The sequence below is a fragment of the Leptidea sinapis genome, chromosome 36 (assembly GCF_905404315.1).
Source record: "Leptidea sinapis chromosome 36, ilLepSina1.1, whole genome shotgun sequence".
NCBI classification, from domain to species: domain Eukaryota; kingdom Metazoa; phylum Arthropoda; class Insecta; order Lepidoptera; family Pieridae; genus Leptidea; species Leptidea sinapis.
The window spans coordinates 4,897,786-4,921,056 of NC_066300.1; the positions used below are offsets into that span (position 1 = coordinate 4,897,786).

Below are 23,271 nucleotides of genomic sequence, written 5' to 3' on the forward strand. Positions count from 1 at the left end.
TTCGGTACAAGTAATGGACACTCTGTAAACATTTTAGCTTCAACTTGCAACTTCAACGGTTTTTAACTTAGTTGGCAGCTAACCACTTTTCCACTTTTTTTTTCACATATAATCAGCTAGTTCATGTTTTGATAAAATTAAATGTTAAACAAGATTATCTCCATTTAAATTGATATATGAGTTTTTTTTGTAAAACAGTGCAATTTATTTTTAAAGCTAAGTCGAACGCCGGCAAAATGCTTGATGAGGCAAAAACCACAACCGAGTTAGGTTGATCGGCTTGTATTTGGTATATATCCAGAAATCCAATTATTCTGTTGACTGGTTAGGATATATGGTAAAGTTATGAAAATATTGTATTGTCATCTATTTTATGAAAATTAGGGACGAGACGAGCAGGACGTTCAGCTGATGGTAATTGATACACCCTGCCTATTACAATGCAGTGCCGCTCAGGATTCTTGAAAACCCCCCAAATATTCTGAGCGGCACTGTAACTGCGCTCGTCACCTTGAGACATAAGATATTAAAGTCTCAATTGCTCAGTAATTTCACTAGCTACGGCGCCCTTCAGACCGAAAGACAGTAATGCTTACACATTACTGCTTCACGGCAGAAATAGGTACCCATAATCTAGCCGGCATCCTGCGCAAAGGAGCCTCCCACTGGTAGGTACAAAGGTATTCTGCGCTACATACGTCTTTTGAAAGATTACGTTCCAGTACGAAGCTGGTGTTAAAGACCCTTTTTCTGTAGTTTAAATGAACTTCAAAAAGGATAACCATTTACGGTTAATATTTTTAACTCGCACGTAAACTAAGAGTATCTACCATTCCTCCCAGGATCATAAAATTGGCAAGTAGCAGGAAAAGGAGATACAAGAACAGAATAGAATTTGCTAGACACTTTCATAACCATAATGTTAACACCAGGTACAGATATAAACTTATAATTACTACTACATGGCTAAGCTGAGTTATTTAAATTCAAATATTTTTATTATAACATAATTTATTATTAAGTGTCAAATATTAAAAATTTGCAGTGTGAAACCAACCAATGAACCGCGTTTATAATATTTATGGTAGAGTAGATAAAAAGATAATATGTTGCTGATTAAATAGTTCCCTTTTTCATCTACATAGGTACCTAAGAATTTATATAATACTAGCTGACCCGACAGACGTTGTTCTGTATATAATAAATACAAGAATGTTTTTATATGAATTTGTCAATAATATATCATAACATCAAAAATTACTTCGTTAAATATGCACCCTGCTGACGTAATGAAATTGTTTCACAGCAGAACTGTCAAACCGTGCGTCAATAAATTCTCTCATAGAAATTATGTACGGACACATTAAAGGAAAAACAAATTTGTTGTTTTTATTTAATTTAGCAGCATTTTCCTATTTATTCACCTTTTAAACCTTCTCTGGACTTCCACAAATAATTCAAGACCAAATTTAGCTAAATCGGTCCAGCCGTTCTCGATTTTTAGCGAGACTAACGAACAGCAATTCATTTTTATATATATAGATAAGAGTATGACTTCTTATCTTATGGGGTTTGATCAGATAGTGTCGACACCGACAAGGAACTCTAGACAATCAATAAAAGATAGCGATAATCGAATGACTACTAGATGAAAGTAGACCTTGAATTTTCGAGAGCGATTAGTTAAATTTAGAATTTTATTTGATATTAATCTATGAAAAGAAATGGGACAAAAGGCTTAGCAATAAAATCTTATTTTGACATGTTTCTCTTAATTAAAAATATTACAAAATTTTACTTTTGAGCATGTTCCTAAGACGTTGATCTTATCAAAAATATTGTTATATATTAATTTTTAATATTTAACTATACAGTATTATCTCGCTTTTCCAACTTGCCAATATTTTGATTTTTCGTGCGTTTTAAAACATTCTAAATGTCCGTCTTTAATGATGTTAATTTCAACGAGAGGAAAGGGGTGTTAAACGCCAGTACTGTAACAGAATCTTTCATTGTAATATTTCATCACCTCCAAAATATCCCATTTACCAGAACGCACTCACAAGTAGGTACCTTTCCAACGCAGATGACAATACTGTATATTCATAATATTACCATAATATTATGTAGTAGTAGTAGGTAAGTCCACATACAAAGAACACAGAACAGGTTTCAGATTTAGTTTATCATAATGGTAATTGATACGCCCTGCCCATTACAGTGCAGTGTCGCTCAGAATTCTTGTAAGACCTAAAAATTCTTAGCGGCAGTACAACAGCGCTCGTTACCTTGAGACATAAGATGTTAAGTCTCATTTGCCCAGTTATTTCACTAGCTACGGCGCCTTTCAATTTCTGCCGTTGTGGCACCCATAATCTAGCCGGCAAAGGAGCCTCCCACTGGTAAAACACATCTCTTTCACTCGTATCGCTAGACTTACACTATCTCTTTCGTTCTATCGCTTTCTTTCATCGAATTCGTTGCATATGAACCCGGCAGTTTACAACTTCACTGCTTATTTTGCCTTATTCTTCTTATGAAAGAGTTCTTACCTTTCTAGGTGAACTTTAGTTCACTGTTGCCATGCAGTTGCCAATCAAGACTCAGATCATACATTTGACCTGTGCTTCATGTTTATATTCAACAGTCGTTTAGAGGTCGCACTAAAGATTTAAACAAATTTCGTATAATACTCGTATATATATGTATAATCGAAGTGATAATTTGTACGGATAGGTACTGGACGAATAAATTATATTTATTCATACTTACAACCTGTATTCATTTTTTTTTGATTAGGATAATATAAGTCGCAGATAATATAATAAAATATAAATAACATAATTCGTCTTCCGGCTGATGATGATGATGTCGCAGATATTATATTGTCAAAGCCGTGATATAAGTAACCGGTTTCATAGTAGACATAATATAATATTGGCAATCGACTTCATTCCTTAAAATTTAACAGACTGGTTTTAATGACATTGTAATTTCAAGGGTACACTATAGTGATATTGTAAAGGAATGATATTTTGATATTTTTCTGGGGCCTACCATGAACTCTTATTGCGATTCAATTGACAACCTAAAATGAACTGCTTTGCTATTTCGTATCACGACGTGATTAGATCTATCTAATTTATATTGACGTCTGATCAACTGATTAAATCGCAATGATGTCAATTGAATGTCAAAAATGATGTCAGTTGAATCGCAAACTGATTTAGTTCGTTCATTCATTCGTACCATAAGGTAATATTTCTACCTAAACTGGATAGCTTATGTGTCAAAGTGAGCATTTCGAAAAAAGTTGCTACTTCCTTATAGGATTTCGATTCACTTAATCGTGTTATTAATAACTTTTAAAAAATAGTGAAAACATACAGATAAGGAAAATTTTATTGATGAAACATCAGATGAGAGGTACTTTATTGGACTTTTTTGTAAAACAAAATACTGAAAATAAATACCGAAAATGAAAATACTAAATACGATGCAGTAAGGGCCCGGGCTATTTGCAAGAACGAATTAAAAAAAATGTACTCAGTGCTCCTGTCAAATCAAACATCAATGGAGGTGCGTTCATAACTCGTTATTTTTACGAAAACACCAAAGCAAACATTTCATTTGTAATTCAAAGAACTATATTTATTTATATTACTTATTATTTAATAAGTACTAAAAGCGCTTACTGGTTTATAATTTGACGCTATAAACCGCAATTTTAAAATGTATTTTTAGTATTTTCTATGCAATAAAACCGCTAAAATTATATTATTTTAGGTTTCGAAACGCAACGCATATGGTTCGAGTAAGAGAGACAAACTTATGCAACGACTGTAGAGCGTCATCTCTTTCTCACACCGCGGACCACAGACAAATTGTTTTCGTTCATTCTTCTTAAGCGATCCAAACTCCATTCAGTAATAGGCACTTCATGGTACGAATTTTAGTCATTCAGTTTAGGTGCCTAAGAATTGATGGTAGGCCCTCTGGTTTATAGTTTATGAGGGCGTCGCTGATTGGTCTATTTCTTGTATTTATTTACCAGTGGGAGGCTCCTTTGCACAGGATGCCGGATAGATTAGGCGTACCACAACAACGCCATTTCTGTCATGAAGCAGTGTAAATATTATTGTGTTTCGGTCTGAAAGGCGCAGTAATTTCGCAAGGAGACGAGCGCAATTGTGGTGCCGATCAGAATATTTGGGATTTTCAAGAATTCTTAGTGGCACAACATTGTAATGGGCAGGCCGTATCAATAACCATCAGATGAACGTCCTGCTGATCTCGGCCCTTATTGTCATAAAACAAAATGTCATCTGAATCTGCCCTAATAGGTCCCAAAAACAAATTTAAACAATAATGAATTGTTGGTACGGTACCCGTATTGATAGACTCTGTAATTAATAATTGACACATTTCGTTATTTTATGTGAGTCGATGTCAACCAAGGTAGGTTTGTAACTACATACATAATTGGACGTATTTCCTGAAAAACGTTCCAAGCCACAAATTATTTTAGGGATTTTTAGGGAATTCGTGTGTCATGATGTCATTAAAAGAGTGACAGTAGGGCTGCCATTTTGTCGGTCCGTTAATATGAATCACGTGACCAGTTTTGTGTTCTTAACTCAATTTCGACATGATCGTGGCTTGGAACGTTTTTCTGGAATTAAATACAATTATAAATGATATGCGCTTGTGTCGCACGCGTAGGTTAGCCAACTCTTTGTCGGCCAATAATAGTAGTTTTAAATTGGTACCCACAAAAAATAGTAAATAACGAAAAGATGAAAAAAAAAAATATACTTAGTAGGTTCCAAAATAGGTTAACCTACTATTTTTGCTATTTACAGCCTTTATTAATAATGTTTTGTTGCATATCTCATAGCTATTCATCTCGGGAGTTGTTGTTCCAAAAAAACTTTTATGTAGTCTAATATTTTTCGATTCATTTTATTTAGGAGAAAAATATTGTATGTATTTTTATGACAATAAGGGACGAGACGAAAAGGGCGTTCAGCTGATGGTAATTGATAAGCCCTGCCCATTACATTGCAGTGCCGCTCAAGATTCTTGAAAAACCCAAAGATCTGAGCGGCACTTCAATTGCGCTCGTCTTCTTGAGACATAAGATGTTAAGTCTCATTTGCCCAGTAACTTCACTAGCTACTGAGTTACATTTGAATTACATACGTTGATTATTAATTTATAAAAGAGGAATATTTACAAAAATTGTAATTTTTAAATGAATCTATTTCAGGAAATGAATTGGTTACTGTATCTGGTAGCCTGCTTAGCGGCATGTGGCTGCCAGGCGTACAAGATTCTCGTGGTGTACCCCATGCCATCCAGGAGTCATTCCATCCTAGGAGATGGCATCGTTGATGCCCTGGCTGAAACTTCTCATGAGGTTTGTTCGAGTCTTACAGATAGATGTCTCTCTTTTATAATTCAGGAGTTCCATTTTGATCACCATTACTGCAGAGTCCCAGATTATCTGAACCGCAAATCGATAGTGACAGAAGAGAAGATCCACTGAAACCTTGTAGTTTACTAGCTGACCCGACAGATGTTGTTCTGTATATAATGCTTAAATAAAATACTGTTTTTTTTTTTTTACGAATTTGTCAATAATATTTCATAACATCAAGAACTATTTCGTAAAATATGCTCTCTGTTGTTGTGTAATATATGTAATATATGTAATATGTAATATGTAATGGTTTCACAGCAGAACTGTCAAACCGTGCGCCAATCAATTTTCTCATAGAAAATATGTACATACAAAACAAATACTGGAAATAAAACTAATTATGGGTCCCAAATCGAATTAAAAACTATCCTATCTCTCAAGTTGGACTAAACTGCACTCCATGAAGTAATTCCCATTAAAATCCGTTCATTCGTTTAGGTGCCCATCGCGGACAAACAACGTGACACGTATTTTATATATATTAAGACTAGTATAAAACGTCATTGCTCCCTTTTGTTAACTATAATGTAATGGTTTCACAGCAGAACTATCAAACCATGCGTCAATAATTTTTCACGTCAATAAAATATGGACATACAAAACAAATACTGGAAATAAAAATAATTATGGGTCCCAAATCGAAATAAAAACTATTCTATCTCTCAAACTGCACTCTATGAAGTAAATTTTTAATCCGTTCATTAGTTTAGGAGTCCATCGCGGACAAACAACGTGACACCTAATTTATATATATTAAGATTAAGTTACTGGGTTATTGGTAAAATTACGTTTTTCTGTTAAGATGTGATAGGGGTATATATTTGCGATAAGTTTAACCCTCATTAGTAAAGTGAACATGCAAAGTGAAGTGCTTTTCTCAAAATAATTCATAAATCCAACATGTCATGTCAGTATCAATATTAAGTATCAATTTAAATACTTTTTTTTCTTTTGATTTATAAAAACAATCAAAAACTACAATCATCGGTCCAAATATTAAAATGCAAGGGATAAAACGATTTTATGTTAGATTTTTTCCACTGAAATACCTTAAAACAAAAACAAAAAAAAACGTAATGAAAATTGGGTTGTAGTATAGTATTTTAAAAACAACAGTTTTCTTAGCTCTCCAACAATGCACAACTGGGAACTTATTTCAAAGAAACTGAAAAAAAAATCACAAGGGAAGCAGGCGGAAATGCGTATTCGAACTAAACTTAAGAAGTTTCAGAGAATAGTCGTATTAATCAATATTTTATAACTTTACACGTTAGAAGTATTATAACTTCATACGTAATCGACCCCAACTCTGCTATAACATACTAGCTTTTACCCGCAACCTCGCACGCGTGGAATGGTTGCCCAAGAACTGAGTACACTGATCGCCCTCCGCTAACGGCCGTTCCCAATATACTCTCTACAGATAGAGATAAATCAATACCTTCTACTGTCAGTAATTAGCTGTCAATAATCTGAAGCTGTCCCAATATACCCGATAAGTCATTCTTATCGCCTTATATTGGGACGCGTGATTTGTAATTGCCATGCAAACTTCTATCGGTGGTAAGTTGTAAGTCGTCCCATTGACAGACAGCGTGTACGAATAAGGTGAGTTACCGTCGAGTTTATTGGGACAGAAAAGTCAACGATAGTTACAATTTTTATCTCAAGTAAGAGATGGACTGAATATTGGGAACGGCTGTAAGTAGCGAATCCTTTGTCTTTCCGGATTTGAGCTAATAGTACCTATGTATAAAAGAAAGCTCTTTGCCAGTGCCGCCACGGGAGGACACCGACTAATAATAATTGTTACTAGAATTAGATTGTATAAAAATACGAAAAATACGAAAAAACTATTCGTGAACCCGAAACCCCCTACAAACCTCTTAAAAAAGGTAGCCCATGTCCTATGTCCTTTTCCAAGTTGTAGTCTTTCTCTGTACTATATTTAATCATAATCGTTTCAGTGGTTTAGGCGTGTAAGAGTAACAAACAAACTTACATCCACATTTATAATATTAGAAGTGATTATTAACACATTTTTCTTCTCTGCATTATTAACTCTTTCTGACAAATTGCAATTTAGTGCGCCGAGAAGAATCTCGTACAATATCTCTACCAAGTTCAATAAAGTTTACTTACCTACTGATTAAGATCCTGAATCTTTTAAAATGCACCGTACTGGATTTAAAGAGTAGCGCTTGATTGGCCTGATGGCCTAAATGATGTAAATGGTACATATTTCCTGCTGACTGTGATTAACTGGTGATGCTAACTCATTTTGCTTGTAATAAGTAGCAACGGTATTTTCCAATGCATCCGTTAAAAGTAGTCTAACATATTTGTATATCAAATTTCAGATAACCTACATAACACCATTTCCCCGTGGAAAAACAAACTTCAGGGAAATTGACTTAAGCTCAAATTTGGCAATTTTTCCAGGTAATTCTTTACTATTTTCTTCAATATTAAAAAAAAAGGATTGTGTGGCTTTATGAAACCACGGTAAAAGTGAAACTCTTTTTCACATTACAGACATTTAATTAATTTTTTTTGGAATAATATCCATTAAATCACACAAATCGCTTTATCAATCTTAATTTTATACTCGGAAAATTGGAATGATAATGGGAAATAATAAAAGTAGACTAAGTCTCCAACTAATATTTTTATTGAACTCTGTGTCTTAGCCCTGGTTAAAAATATTGAATAAAAATTTCACTTTAATAAATAACAACATTTACATTAAACACTGACAAAAACAAACAAAACAGCGTGGAGCAGTGGCACAAATGAGAAATTGTCTATAACACTACACGGTCAGCTGCTGCGAACTATAGGCGCCGCCTGACCGTCACGCGACATGAAAAACATAGGCGAAAAAGTTTGAAACGATGTAATAAAAGTTTCACTTTAAAGTGCTTACTTTAAGTGAAATACTTATGAAATAACAAACTGAACTGAGAGAAATTTGAATAAAGAAAACCCTTCCGGTCACTCTGCAATTTCTTTATTGCAAGATAATGTCCTTGAATGTGGAAAGATATTTTAGTTTGATAAAGTTTTTGGCTGTGCCATTGTAAAATATGTGAAATGTGTTAAACTGATATTATCTAAGTTAGGATTAATTTGACCAGTGTTAGGTGTAAGCTTTAACAATTGTATAAGATTATAGTGACGTAGATCTGCTGCTTAAATCAGGTAATCCCAGTGACCCCACTAACCTACCCGTTCTTCAATATTTTCAACCTTCAATATTTTTTTTAAATTAATCTCAAATCAAAGTCAAATTCAAATATTTTTTTTCAAAATAGGATGTGACATGACTTATTGAAAGTAAAAAAAACTACCACCTATTCCAAAATGAATGCCTCAGACCTGAGACGAACGGGCGCAACAAACTCAGCGGGCTTTTTCTCTATCTATCTGTTTAGAAAGTAATATTGTACAATAAAACTTATTATTTAATAGCCTGAGGGCGGTCGCTCCATTCCTAATTTGTGGTATTAAGAAATGTTATAGTAACAAAGTCCTTTACCACACAAACGTTTTTTAACAATTCTTTTGAATAACGTAATCCTTTTGTTTAGAACATGTTCTGGGATCTTGTTGTAAAAGCATATACATCGCCCCACAAAAGACTTACTATGTCCACTTAGCCGAGTAGTTGACATTATAATCAATTGATTCATCATTTGTGCAATAATAATTTACGTCACACCAATAGGTTCGGTTTCATCTAAAGGCGTTCAACCACCGATGGTTGTGTTGACTTCTTAAATAATATATTTGAGGCCTAGAAGGAGCCTGGAGATGCGCTTGGCGTCTCATGTGATTTATGTAAGGCTTTCGATTGTGTTGAACACGAAACATTGGTCAAAAACTTCTCCATTACGATATTAGAAATATAGGATTAGACATGACGATTTTTTACTTAAAATGTAGTTTAAAAAAGTGACGTGAATGGTTTTAGGATCAATCGTTACAATGGCAGTTCCACAGGGTTTGATTTTTGGACTTTGTCTATTATATTATCTTACAGCGACACACAATGTTCCGCGAAAAACAGCGGTATCAACTATACCGCTGTTTTTCTTGTAATTCGTTAGATGCCCAACTCCAATGCACCCACCATATTATGAACTAACTATATCACATATTAAATATATTTAAATAGTTATCGAGGAGACTTAATTCTGCTATTGAATAAAAAAAATCCTTCCTTAAAAATCATTGAAACTGCAAGATTGGTGTGTTTAAGTTTCTTTCCTTTTTTTTTATGGAATATAGGATGGATGGAGGACAAACGAGCGTACGGGTCAACTGTTGTTAAGTGATCACCGCCGCCCACAATCACAGGAGCGTTGCCGGCCTTTAAGGAAGGTGTACACGTTTTTTGAAGGTACCCATGTCGTATCGTCCCGGAAACACCGCACAAGGAAGCTCATTCGACAGCTATGTAGTACGTGGAAGAAAGCTTCTTGAAAACCGCACTGTGGAGGACCGCTACACATCCAGATGGTGAGGATGACATCCTAACTTGTGGCGTGTCGTGCGAAGGTGGAATTCGGCGGCAGGAATTAGGTTAAACAGCTCTTCGGAACACTCCCCGTGATAAATGCGGTAGAAGAGACACAATGCAGCGACGTCTCTACGCAACGCCAAGTGATCCAGCCGTTCACAGAGCACTGGGTCCCCGACAATTCGAGCTGCTCTGCGTTGCACGCGGTCAAATGGATCGAGCTGATACTGGGGTGTGCCAGACCAGAGATGACAGCAATACTCCATGTGTGGCCGGACCTGCACTTTGTAGAGCGCTAGTATGTGGGCCGGCTTGAAGTATTGCCGTGCTCTATTAATTACGCCCAGTTTCTTTGAAGCCAATTTGGCTTTGCCTTCCAGATGACCACGAAATTGGCAATCGCTCGAGATTTCGATACTAGGCGAGGCTTTGAGGGAAGTGTTGTCGAAGAGCGGTGATACGACAAATGGGGTATTTTAGTGGTAACCGCGCAAACTTGAGTCTTCTGGGGGTTAAATTGGACAAGGTTCAATTTTCCCCATTCCGCGACCTTCTCAAGAGAGGACTCGATAAAAGACACAAGTTTCTCCCGGCACTGGTCGACGATTTCCCGAGAGAGACCTGCATGGCCCGTGTATACGGCATCACCAGTGCTGTCGTCTGCCTAGCAATGAATGTTGGAGGTGTCCAACATATTATTGATATGCAGAAGAAACAGCGTGGGAGACAGCACACAGCCTTGGGGCACTCCACCATTCACGGGCTTCCATTTGAGCAATATCCGTCGACAACGACCTGTATGATGCGCCCAGTGAGGAAGCTGGAGGTCCACTTGCACAAGCTCTCGGGAAGCCCAAATGATGGAAATTTGGAGAGGAGTGCCTTGTGCCATACACGATCAAAGGCCTTCGCTATATCCAGGCTAACTGCCAGGCCTTCCCCCTTGCTTTCAATAGCCGCAGCCCATCTATGTGTTAGGTATACCAGATCACCTGCCGACCGACCATGGCGAAACCCGTATTGTCGGTCGTTGATCAACTGGTGACCCTCTAGGTATACCAAGAGCTGACGGCTAATTATGCTCTCCATGATTTTGGAGAGCAGGGAGGTAATAGCAATAGGCCTGTAGTTTGCCGGATCCGAACTGTCTCCTTTTTCATAGCATTGTGTATTAATATATTAAATTGATTGTATACAATATGTGTTCGTCCACTGGCAATATGTGAAGTTGATTTATTTTAGTAACCTTCGGGCCTACCATGAACTCTTATTGCGATTCAATTGACAACCTAAAATGATCTGCTTTGCTATTTCGTACTACGACGTGATTAAAGCTATCTAATTTAAGTTGACGTCAAATGAACTGATTTAATCGCAATGATGTCAATTGAATGACAAAAATTATCGTCTTATAGTCGTATTATATATAGTCTATTGAATCGCAAACCGATTTAGTTCGTTCATTCATTTGTATCATGAGGTAATATTACAACCTAAACTGGATAGCTTATGTGTCAAAGTGAGCGATTCGAAAAAAGGCGCTACTTCCTTAGAGGATAGGTAGTGAATCGTGTTCTTAATAACTTTTAAAAATAGTGAAAACATACAGAAAAGGAAAATTTTAATGATGAAAGATGAGATGAGAATACCTTATTGGACTTTTTTGTAAAACAAAATACTGAAAATAAATACCGAAATTGAAAATACAGCAGTAAGGGCCCTGGCTATAGCCTGTTCGCAAGAACAAATTAAAAAAAATGTTCTCTGTGCTCCTGTCAAATCAAATATCAAAGGAGGTGCGTTCATAACTCGTTATTTTTACGAAAACACCTAAGCAAACAATTAATTTGTAATTCAAAGAACTATGTTTATTTATATTACTATTATTTAAAAAAAAAAATTGAGCCGTCATGGGACGCCTGGCAGATGTGAAACATCGAAATTATTTTGTACAAGTTATAGGCACAAAAGTACAGATTATGACAGGAACTAAATGATGATAAAAAAATAAAATATTACGAATTTTCTCCAGATAATGATGTAATACTTATATAATTGTTAAAATAATTATGTAAGTTCTGTTTTACCACAAAAAACAGAACTTTTGAAATTCGAAGTTACCACAAGAGAAAGTACTACGTAATACGTATAGATGGCGCTAACAACAATATACCATGGCGAAGCGTCGCCACGGCCTGTATCGCCACGCCAACAATCAGGTTTACCCTCCGCCTATAGATGTTTCACATCAATAAGTACCAAAAAGGGCTTAATGGCTTATAATTTGACGCTGGCTATGGTTCGAGTAAGAGAGACAAACTTATGCAACAACTGTAGAGCGTCATCTCTTTCTCACACGGCGGACCACAGACAAATTTATTTCGTTCATTCTCCATAAGCGCTGCAAACACCATTCAGTAAAACGACCTTTATGGTACGAATTTTAGCGATTCAGTTTAGGTACCCAAACTGAACTGCATCGGAATCGCATCGCTTATTAAAAGTTGATGGTAGGCCCTCTTGTTATAAAGTTTGGTTAAAATCAGTACTTTTTATGTTTTTTTCGTAAACTTTATTCAAACTAATCAATAATCATTGATAATTTAAACTCAATTAGTATTTAATACTGTTTTTTAATAATAGGGTATTAAATTCTATATATCCTTTTAACCTTCCAGCACACTAATTTATAATTAGGTGGTAAATTCACTATTGAGTGGACTTTGTGGCTATCCAGTCACTATGAGTCTATATTATTATATTATATATATGTATAGACTAATAGAATTAAGTCTATACAATCTTATTTAAAAATGTCATAATAAAAACGTCTCATTACTTTTGATTTTAAACCAATCTAACTATGTAGTAAAAATTATTTTTACATTAAGTTCTAAGAGGTTTTGCGTACCTCCAAAGATTTTTATCGTAATGATAACTAAAATTATATTCTCGCAATGTGTAAAACACACTGCGGTATACGTTTTTTTATGGAATGCCTAGAAAAACTATAAAATTAGTATTTTATACGTTACCTGAACATATTAGGCTTTGTATACACTCCTTGCGTATTTTTATAGAAAAGATACTAGATATTATATATTGTTGGTAACATGTACGAAGCCATAATTAACCATGATTGTTTCTAGAAAAACTAATAAACATAGAGGCCCAGCTGAACAAAACTGGTGGTAGCTTGCATAACTTTACGTTCTTTATCGACTGGCTGTCGCAGGCATCTGCTAAGACTGTGGAACACCCTTCTGTTCAGGCTCTAATGGCTGACGCTAACGAACAATTTGACTTAGTTATCGTCGAGTGGGTTTATTATGAACTGTTGGCCGGGTAAGTTACCTTTCTTATCTTTACTAATATAAGTCTATACATACGTACTAGCCTTGCTGTACTGACAACAAACTAACTGGTACGACTAATGACAGCATTGTGTTTAAAGCGTTGATCAATGATAGCATTGTGTTTATAGCGTTGACCAATGATATCATTGTGTTTATAGCGTTGACCAATGATAGCATTGTGTTTATAGCGTTGACCAATGATAGCATTGTGTTTATAGCGTTGACCAATGATAGCATTGTGTTTATAGCGTTGACCAATGATAGCATTGTGTTTATAGCGTTGACCAATGATATCATTGTGTTTATAGCGTTGACCAATGATAGCATTGTGTTTATAGCGTTGACCAATGATAGCATTGTGTTTATAGCGTTGACCAATGATAGCATTGTGTTTATAGCGTTGACCAATGACAGCATTGTGTTTAAAGCGTTGACCAATGATAGCATTGTGTTTATAGCGTTGACCAATGACAGCATTGTGTTTAAAGCGTTGATCAATGATAGCATTGTGTTTATAGCGTTGACCAATGACAGCATTGTGTTAAAAGCGTTGACCAATGATAGCATTGTGTTTATAGCGTTGACCAATGATATCATTGTGTTTGTAGCGTTGACCTAGGATAGCATTGCTGACCGTAATATTACGGTGTCTAGCGTGTCAGACTTAAGGCATATGAAGGGGGAGGTAACGGACTTTATTATTATTATTAATTATATTATATAAATTAATATGAGATGATGCTATTTATACTCACCGTTCTACGATTCCACCGACTTTGTGCTTTTTCGTGATAGAAGAGTTCAAATAAACACAGGCTACGCAGTGGTGTCTCATTCTTAAAGTAAAGTAAACATCTTATTACATACATATAATCACGCCTCTTTCCCGTAGGGGTAGGCAGGGATCACTTCTTTCCACTTGCTACGATCCTTACATACTTGTTTCGCTCCGTCCACTTTCATTAATTATTAACACAACTATTAAAAGAAATGTTGGATATTTTGTAAATATCATTGATTAATAATACAGAAATGAATTTAGTTTAGAGAGATATAAATAAATCCAAACAAATATATTTAATTCTAATTGTTATTTCTAGTTTTTCAGCAGTCTTTAACTGTCCTTACATATGGGTGTCATCTGCTGACCCGCACTGGAAGATTGTCAGCCTGGTAGACGACATATTGAATCCAGCGTATAACTCTGATGCTATATCGAACAATTTCCCACCGTTAACGTTTGTACAAAGGCTGCAAGAGTTGGGTTTTCTGCTTGGGGGTCTATATGTTCAAGAGTTGTAAGTATTTTAAGCATCATATTTTTTATTAGATGGGACGATTAGTGTTAAAATATGTTTGATGCTGTTACCCTCGTAACACAGGTCACAGGTGGCGTCACATTCGAGAATGAGCGCCACCTGTGACTTAAGCTTCGCCTAGAACAAAACAACCCAAGCGGGTAGGCACTTATAGCACACGACTTAAACCCTATAAATACTCAATAATATTTTATTAATATAGAAGGTATTAGGTTTTTATAAGAGGTGTATTAAATTAAATCTCTTTTAAGTTATTTTATACTTTTCAGTTTTTGAAGTCGGTTTTTTTAAAAGTAGTTTTTTTTGTTATTATTTCATTAAAGTTAAATTTTTCTGAATTAGAACTTTATCTGCATAACTTTGATATACATTAGTGTAATTTTTGTCCTAAATAAATTTTGACTTGATTTGATACTCCCATTCTCCAAATTAATTAAAAAGCAGTACTATTGTATATTATTAATTGCCATTATGCCATATCTTTCCAGCTTTATCGACCGTATTCAGTACAGTGACTTTGACCGGCTCTTCGCCCCTGCGATTGCCCGCCGAGGTCACCAGGTCCCTTCCTTCACCGACCTCAAGTACAACGCCTCTTTGGTCCTCAGCAATTCTCACTTGTCCATCGGAAAATCTGTCAAACTGCCACCTAATTTCATACCTATTGCTGGATACCATATTAAAAGGAAGGTGGAACCACTTCCAGAGGTAAGAGTTAAATAACAGTGGGCAGCGCATTCAACCTCGCAAAATCTCTGTTTTGGATTCTCTATTCCTGGAACTCATGGAATTGGAACTCAGGAACTCATGTTACAGGGCTAGACTGAGGCAGATTTAATTTTAGAAAATAAAAAAACATAACCGTCAAAAAAGTTTATATCCATACAATTTTGAAACTGCTAAATTCAAATTCAAATTCAAAAACACTTTATTCATGAATGTAGGTCACAAAAAATGACACTTATGAATGTCAAAAAAATATATATAAATATTGTTTCTTATTGAATTTACCGCTACTTCGTAAAGGGTTGAGCTAATGAGAAGAAGTAGCAAGAAACTCATTGCCACTCTTTTAAGTCAAGATTTACATTTTAGTTGTTTTACAAATCATTTCAATTACAATATATGCAAACTGACGCAACAAAAATACTCAAAAGTCAAAAACTGAAAGGCTTACATGAGTAAGTCAAAAAAAGAAAAAAAAGTAAATTAATACTTATAAACACAAGAGTTATTGAGTAAAGTAGACGCATCAATCCACACATACCGTAAATAAAAAGAGGCATTATGTGAGCATTTCATAAAATAAAATATATAATAACTTTAACTTTAAAGGAAATAATAATAATAAAAAAACACATCAAGCAGACCTCCCGGTAACAAGATCATCCAGCCCCCACGAGTAGCACCCGTTCACGAGCATGACGCATGGACCAGCCATCGCCTCCCTCGACCATATTTTAGGGAAGGGAACGACCCGCCCCACGTCGCCGCCACAAGCAGAGGCATTTAAGCGAGCTATGTGCTTGACTTTCACTGGCGGATAGTTTAAGTTTCATGAAGACAACAACGTTACGTTCTTTTTACAAAATGAAATATTTTTTACGCAAAATGAGTTAACATGAATATCCCTACTAATATTATAAATGTGAATGTAAGTTTGTTACGCTTTCACCCCAAAACCACCGAACCGATTTTGATAAAATTTAGTACAGAGGATTAGATCTTGAAAAAGGAGATAGGCTACCTTTTAGTATTATAAAAATGGATGGGTTGAAATAGATCGAGGAGCGCAGGTAAAATTTTGATCGAGTCAAAACTGCATTAACGCCCAATGGTATAATATTTCAATGTGCATGTCAGAAGTTTTCGCTGCAATGAGCGTCAGGCAACGGCAAATATCGGGTTTCACGGGCTATTGATTCACCACGACAACGTGATCGCGTACTCAGCGCTCAAAACAAGGGACTTCCTGGACCCCACACCGGTCAAAGTCACGGATCACCGTTCTTGCAGTGGTCGTGATCTAGCATGGTGCTAAATCACGACCACTTTTTCCCTTAAATAAAAAAATAACTCAAAAGTTGTCCTCGTCGGAGGTTGCGCTAACAGCCTTCAAGAAGGCCGTAGAGGAGGTTTAAGACTGCAAAAAGTATTTCGAAAACTGGTTTAGACGCAAAAGACTTTGTATAGAGGCTGGTGGAGAGTACGTTATTAAAATTATTTTGTCCATATAACGTGATTTTTGTTTCTTCAAACTTTCTAAGTGTCCCACGCATAATAAAAGAGAAAAAGAGAGAGAGAGACAGAAAAATTTGAAATTTTTACTAAATTATTTTCGAAATGAGCACTAGGCACGATTAGCACTTTATATATTGAGGGTATTGAATGACACTGCAAGGTGACAGTCACTCTTGTTCGAGTAAGTCTACTCAGAGAGCATATTTGTAAATACAAACCTCGCTTTGATGATATTTTCACTTCTGTCTTAGCACCCATCTCTTTTTTAATTGTTAAATATGACTTGAATGAAGATACGTCATACGATGATTGCTCTTGCAGTACATTCGTTGGCTCAGGCGTCCGAGGTGCTTAAAATGCAGGCGAAGGTACAACATCCATAGATTGTCCTCAAAAATCCTCTTTCTGTTTACAGAATCTCCAAAAATTTATGAGCAACGCCAAAGAAGGAGTCATCTACTTCAGTATGGGAACCAATTTGAAGAGCAAGTACATGCCGGCACAGCTGAAGCAAGACTTGCTGAAGATGTTCAGTCAGCTCAAATACTCGGTGATATGGAAGTTTGAGGAAGAAATACCGAATACTCCAAGCAATGTGCTTATAACGCAGTGGGCTCCACAGCAAAGTATATTAGGTAGGGTACCATATCATATAAGAAAGGAATAAATTATTTTGATACGGTTCCCAGTACTAATGTAAATATTACGGTTACTGGAAAACTTTTGGGTGCAGACTATAAAGATTTTTAATATTGCTTTAGTTTTTTATATATTACTAGCTGACCCAGCAAACGTTGTATTGCCGATATTAAAATCGCGATACAAAAGTAACTGTTGATCGTAGATGGGTGAAAATTTTAAGTTATATGTATTTTCAATGCTGATTCATAATCAAATTTAAAAAAAAATGTCAAAAAACTTAAATTTCGTGTGGACCACCCTTAACATTTAGGGGGATGAAAAATAGATGTTGTCCGATTCTCTCAGACCTACCCAATATACACTCAAATTTCATGAGAATCGGTCAAGCTGTTTCGCAGGAGTGCCCTGTGCTTCCCCGGGGCGTAAAAGGAATAGGGTAGTCCCAGGCCCAAGGGTGTCGTAAGAGGCGGCTACGGGCTTATTGAAAGTGGGAGAGTCACGCTACCGTCTTTTGACGTCAGCACAATCGGGCCAGACTCGTCCGGGTTACTTACCACACTCGCACAGAATACCGACCTGAAATAGCGGCCTAGTGCCGCTATGTTTCGCATAGGTTAGTGTCGAGGACCGGAGGCCATTCCCCCCCCCCCCTTCCCTACCCCCAACAAAAAATATGAGAGCGGTACCTACCTTAAAGGCCGGCAACGCTCTTGTGATTCCTCTGGTGTTGCAAGAGAATGTGGGCGGCGGTGATCACTTAACACCAGGTGACCCGTACGCTCGTTTGTCCTCCTATTCCATAAAAAAAAAAAATACGGATCAAAAGATCCGTTGTCAGCCTTTAAGTTGGCAATATGTTCGAAAGCTTGAAGGTCTCTAACGGCCGTTCCTAATATTCAATCTAACTATTGGGACAGAAAAGTAACTATCGTTTACTTTTCTGTCCCAATAGACCTATCTACGGGAACTCACCTTATCCGTACACGCTGTCTGTCAATGGGACGACGTATAGCTTATCAGCGATAGAAGTTTGTATGGAAATTGCAATTCACGCGTCCCGAAAAAGGCGATAAGAATGACTTATCGGGTGCTGACTCTATCTGTATATAGTATAGCAGCTCGTGATTGCGGGATACCAGCGTTTTTGAGTTTGAAGTCGGAACATGCACCGTTTATAATAATTTTGATACACCAACCAGACAAAAAGCTATTGAACCGTTTTCACAACTTCTCGGGAAGTCAATAGAATGGCAGTTTTACTATGAGTGCTTTCTGCCACAATTGATCAAAGGCTTTTGCTATGTCCAATATCGCCGCCCAGGCTTATCCCTTTTAATCAACCGCTTGCGCCCATTTATGGATTAGATCAAATTTGATGGTAACCGTAGTCGCATTAAATATTATAAGCTGTATGGTATTAAATTGTACACTAAAGCAGTCTTGCATAATTATGCTTTTAGTAATATCGTATTTCTTTTAAAAACATTTTCCAACGACAGCATTTTTGATTTTTGCAGGTATCGTATCGTCAGGTATCTATTATATTGTAACTTACGGCTTCAAATAAACACAAGTATAGGCTCTACTGTTGTTTTATTTCAGCTCACCCAAACTGCAAGCTCTTCATAACTCACGGAGGCTTGCTGTCCACTACTGAAGCAGTTCATTTCGGGAAGCCCATCATAGTGATACCGGTGTTTGCCGACCAGTTCAGCAACGCGGACAGAGCTGTTCAGAAAGGCTATGCGATCAGGATAGAGCTTTCTTACAACTTGGCCGATGATATTAGAGCCACCATAGCAGCAATACTTAATGATCCCAAGTAAGTGGCTTTCCATAATTACTGGTGATATTTTATTTGCGTAAGATGCCGGCTAGATTATGGGTACCACAACGTGCGGGAAGCGAATGTCTAGCATTATTGTGTTCGGAAATTACTGAGCAAATGAGAGTTAAGTTTCATGTTTAAAGGTGACGAGCGCAATTGTAGTGCCGCTCAGAATTTTTGGGTTTTTCAAGAATGCTGACCGTCACTGCATTGTAATGGGCAGAGCGTATCAATTACCAACAGCTGAACTTATCATAAAAAATATAAACATATATGTACATACAATAATATGTCTGGATATAAAATATTTTTATTATTAAGTACTTGGTTGTTTACTTTCAGGTATGCCCTGAAGTCTAAGGAGCTATCATTTATCTATCATGACAGACCAGTGTCTCCTGACAAAGAGATGGTGCATTGGGTAGAACATGTCATCAAGACGAAAGGTGCTCGCCACTTGAGATCACCAGCCTTCGGAGTACCTATGTACCAAAAGCTATATTTGGATCTATTAGCAATCATTGCTATTGTACTTTATATCATAATATATCTAATTAAGCGGATAATAGCATATATATTTTGTAGTAAAACAGAGACTAATAAGGTAGCAAAAAAGAAGAAAAAGCAGTAATTTTTATACTTTCTTGTGATGTTGCAAGTGATACTGTGGTTTGTAATTATTGTGAAAGAGGTATTTTTGTGTGAATTTTACTAATTTTTGAGTAAATAATTGGTATAATAAGGCTTTTATTTAATTTATCTGCTAACGGAGCAATGCCAGTGCATAATATTTCTATTTTTAGCTACAGAAAAATTTGTATGAATGTTTATCCTGCAGTGATAAATTTTGCAAATTTGCGTTTTTGTTATAATTTTCTTGAAGCTCCTGTTTGTTTATTTGTATGAATATCTCATAAAAAATGAACCGATCCTTTTTACGCCTCTGATACGTGGGGCAAAAATTATAAATAAATAAATAGTATGTACCTAGTCCAGCCATGAGTTCAGTTACAAATGAAAATGAATTTGTTTTAAATGAAGTAATGTAATATTATTAACATTTACACTTAAATATTTATTAATGTCTCAGCAAAAATACAAAAATATTCTAATCGAAATTGTGGCTTTTAGCTTTTATAAAGGCCTTTAATCTGTTTGGCCACGAATCTATGGATTTATGCACTGTTTCCAAGGAAAATTTTGCCATTGCTTGCTCCAAAGATTTTTTAAGAGACTCAATGTCGCCGAGTCGTTTAGAGCAGGCCATGTCCTTTCAAACTGACCATAATTTGAAGTCTAAAGGGTTGAGGTCTGGGCTAGATGAGGGCCAGTCTTCAACTCTTATAGAGTCCGGAACGTTGGTTTCAAGCCAGACTTGGGTAGTTCTGCAGAGTCCTGCTGGAAAGTCCACGGTATATTTTTAAAAAGTGTATTGCTGAGAGGTTTCACAAAAATGTAGTTTAGTGAAACCATCACTGACGCAGGATGATGACCACGTTGTACCTTTCCGACAACTTGAGCAGCTTCTTTAGAACTGTTAGTGTACACTTTATTTTTTATTTAGAGATTTAAAAAAGTGAACACCATTTACACCATACTTTATAGACCAAAGCATTAGACTAAAACAGCCCAATCTAAGCCTGTGCTAGGGCTGTCCAAAAATCCTCAGCCTAATTGTTAAAAAATAAAATATTAAAGTTTTCTAATTTAATCTAAAATTTTAATCTTATGAATTATTTATCTAACTAAACGTAATTATTATTAGTTTTATTTGGATTATCATTACATATATAAGAAACAATAAGAAAAGTTATAAAAAAAGAGAAAAATATATATAAAATATAAGTAATATTAGTGCAACAGTATTAAGTTTGAAGTATAGTTACTTGTACATAGTAAAAATGATAAAGTGTCCGTGCTAAATACAAATAGCATTAGCATCAACAAATCTTGTCATAAAGACAGTTAAAGTTTTCAAAAGAGCAGACTAGCAAATATATTTTCTTCATATCCAACTTTAATTTTTTTTTCGAGAGGGCTTTTGAGCACATAGAATTACATTAGATGCCTCCGGAGGGAGGTTGTTGAATAATTTTGGCGCCGCAGCTGAAAAATGTCTTTTTGCGAATCCAAACGTTAGCAGTGGAACCAAACATCTTTGTTTTCTTCGCCTAAGGTGACTCTGAACTTGCTCAAGTGGAAAGTCATCAATATATTTTGCCATATATATTGCTAATTGCCATACATATTTTCTTGGAGTTAGTACTTTACTCAGTTTAAATAACTCTTCCGTTGGAAACCTGCGATTCTTTTTTAAGATAATTTTGAGTTTAAGTTTTTGAGCCTTATTAAGTTTGTCTAATATAGATGAGCCACATGAACCCCACGCTATAATGCCATACAAAATTAACGACTGAGTTAAGGAACTGTACACTCTTAATAATAGGCCAGTACTCAAAATATTTCTTAAGTTGTTGTATATATAGCTCAAGTTTCTATCTTTCTTTGTCAGCATATCTACGTGCATATGCCATCTAAGATGTTGGTCAACTATAATACCAAGATAAGTGGTGCTTTGGGTGCATGATAATGTTTTGCAGTTTATACAGTCAGACTTATTGAGACAGAAATGGACTTGAATTTTTGAAGTTTCAGTCGGAAGACCGGCTGTAGTAGGAGAGAAGCACATAACTACAGTTTTTTCTTCGTTTAGCGTTAACAAATTGTTGTCATACCAGTCCTTAGCCAGACGAAGGCCACATTCCGCTTTTTGGATAGCATTATCCCATGTTGAGGCAGTGAATAACAAAACAGTATCATCGGCAAAACACAATGACTTAGAGTCTGTCTGTCTGTAAAGAACAGAAGTCGTTCAGATAAATATTAAACAAAATTGGGCCTAGCACGCTTCCCTGAGGGACACCAAATACAATTTCTGGTCCATTTTCAGCGCTAACTTGATTTCCGATCTGTACAAATTGTTTTCGATTGTTAAGATAACTAGCTAACCATTATAATGCATTTCCCATGAATCCGTATAACTCCAATTTTTTTAACAATAACTGATGTGAAATGGTGTCAAAAGCTTTAGCTAGATCAATGAACACGGCAACTGTTTTGTTTTTACTTTCATGATTCAAGACTATCTTTTTTGTTAAATCAGCAATAGCATCACTGGTTCCTATTCCCTCTCTTAACCCGTATTGATTATTATGCAAGACATTGGAGGTGTACGCGTTTATTCTAATTTTCATAATTTTTTCAATTATTTTTGAAATAATAGGCAAAAGTGAAATAGGACGGTAATTTGACATAACGTTAACTAGCCCTTTTTTATGTAATGGCATAATTATGGCAGTTTTTAATGTCTGTTGAAATACTCCTGATTTAAAGCTTAAATTAATAATAATAATCATGGTTGAGAGAGAAAAAGCAATTTCATTAATCAGTAATTTTAAGATTTTAGATGTAATGCCGCCGTGCCCACAAGATTCGGTATTTTTAAGTGTTTTTTTGCATTTGCTAACCTCTGCTGGGCTTGTAGGTTTTAAATAAAAGTTTTGTCTATACGGGGAGACTAATTTTGCTACATAGGGCTTTCTCTGTAGCTCTTACTTTATCTAGATGCTTTTGAGCAAGGTCATATCCTATTGAGCAGTAAAATCCGTTAAGAGCGTTTGTTATTTTATTTGCCTCTGAAGAAAAATTTACAACTTTATTATTTATTAAAATTTCTTTTATAGTACACTTTTGTTTACTCTTTCGATTAGAAGCTTCATTCAAAATTCTATTTTTTTTTAGAATCCCCTGAATATTTAGAAATTTTTATCCTATAGTATTTTTCTCTAACATCTTTTATTATTCGGTTACATATATTTCTA

At 35.8% G+C, this 23,271-nt stretch overlaps 1 protein-coding gene across 1 annotated transcript in view; it reads left to right on the plus strand.

The window, feature by feature from the left end:
- Nucleotides 1-20,132, plus strand: part of LOC126975613 (UDP-glycosyltransferase UGT5-like) — a 35,820-nt gene extending 15,688 nt beyond the window's left edge. The window contains exons 2-9 of the mRNA XM_050823589.1: nucleotides 5,270-5,419; nucleotides 7,843-7,924; nucleotides 13,154-13,349; nucleotides 14,461-14,658; nucleotides 15,168-15,387; nucleotides 17,336-17,555; nucleotides 19,165-19,384; nucleotides 19,733-20,132. Of these exons, the coding sequence (XP_050679546.1) occupies nucleotides 5,270-5,419; nucleotides 7,843-7,924; nucleotides 13,154-13,349; nucleotides 14,461-14,658; nucleotides 15,168-15,387; nucleotides 17,336-17,555; nucleotides 19,165-19,384; nucleotides 19,733-20,021 (1,575 nt within the window). The 3' untranslated portion in view covers nucleotides 20,022-20,132. The remainder of the gene's footprint in view (nucleotides 1-5,269; nucleotides 5,420-7,842; nucleotides 7,925-13,153; nucleotides 13,350-14,460; nucleotides 14,659-15,167; nucleotides 15,388-17,335; nucleotides 17,556-19,164; nucleotides 19,385-19,732) is intronic.
- Nucleotides 20,133-23,271: the final 3,139 nt, after the last annotated feature.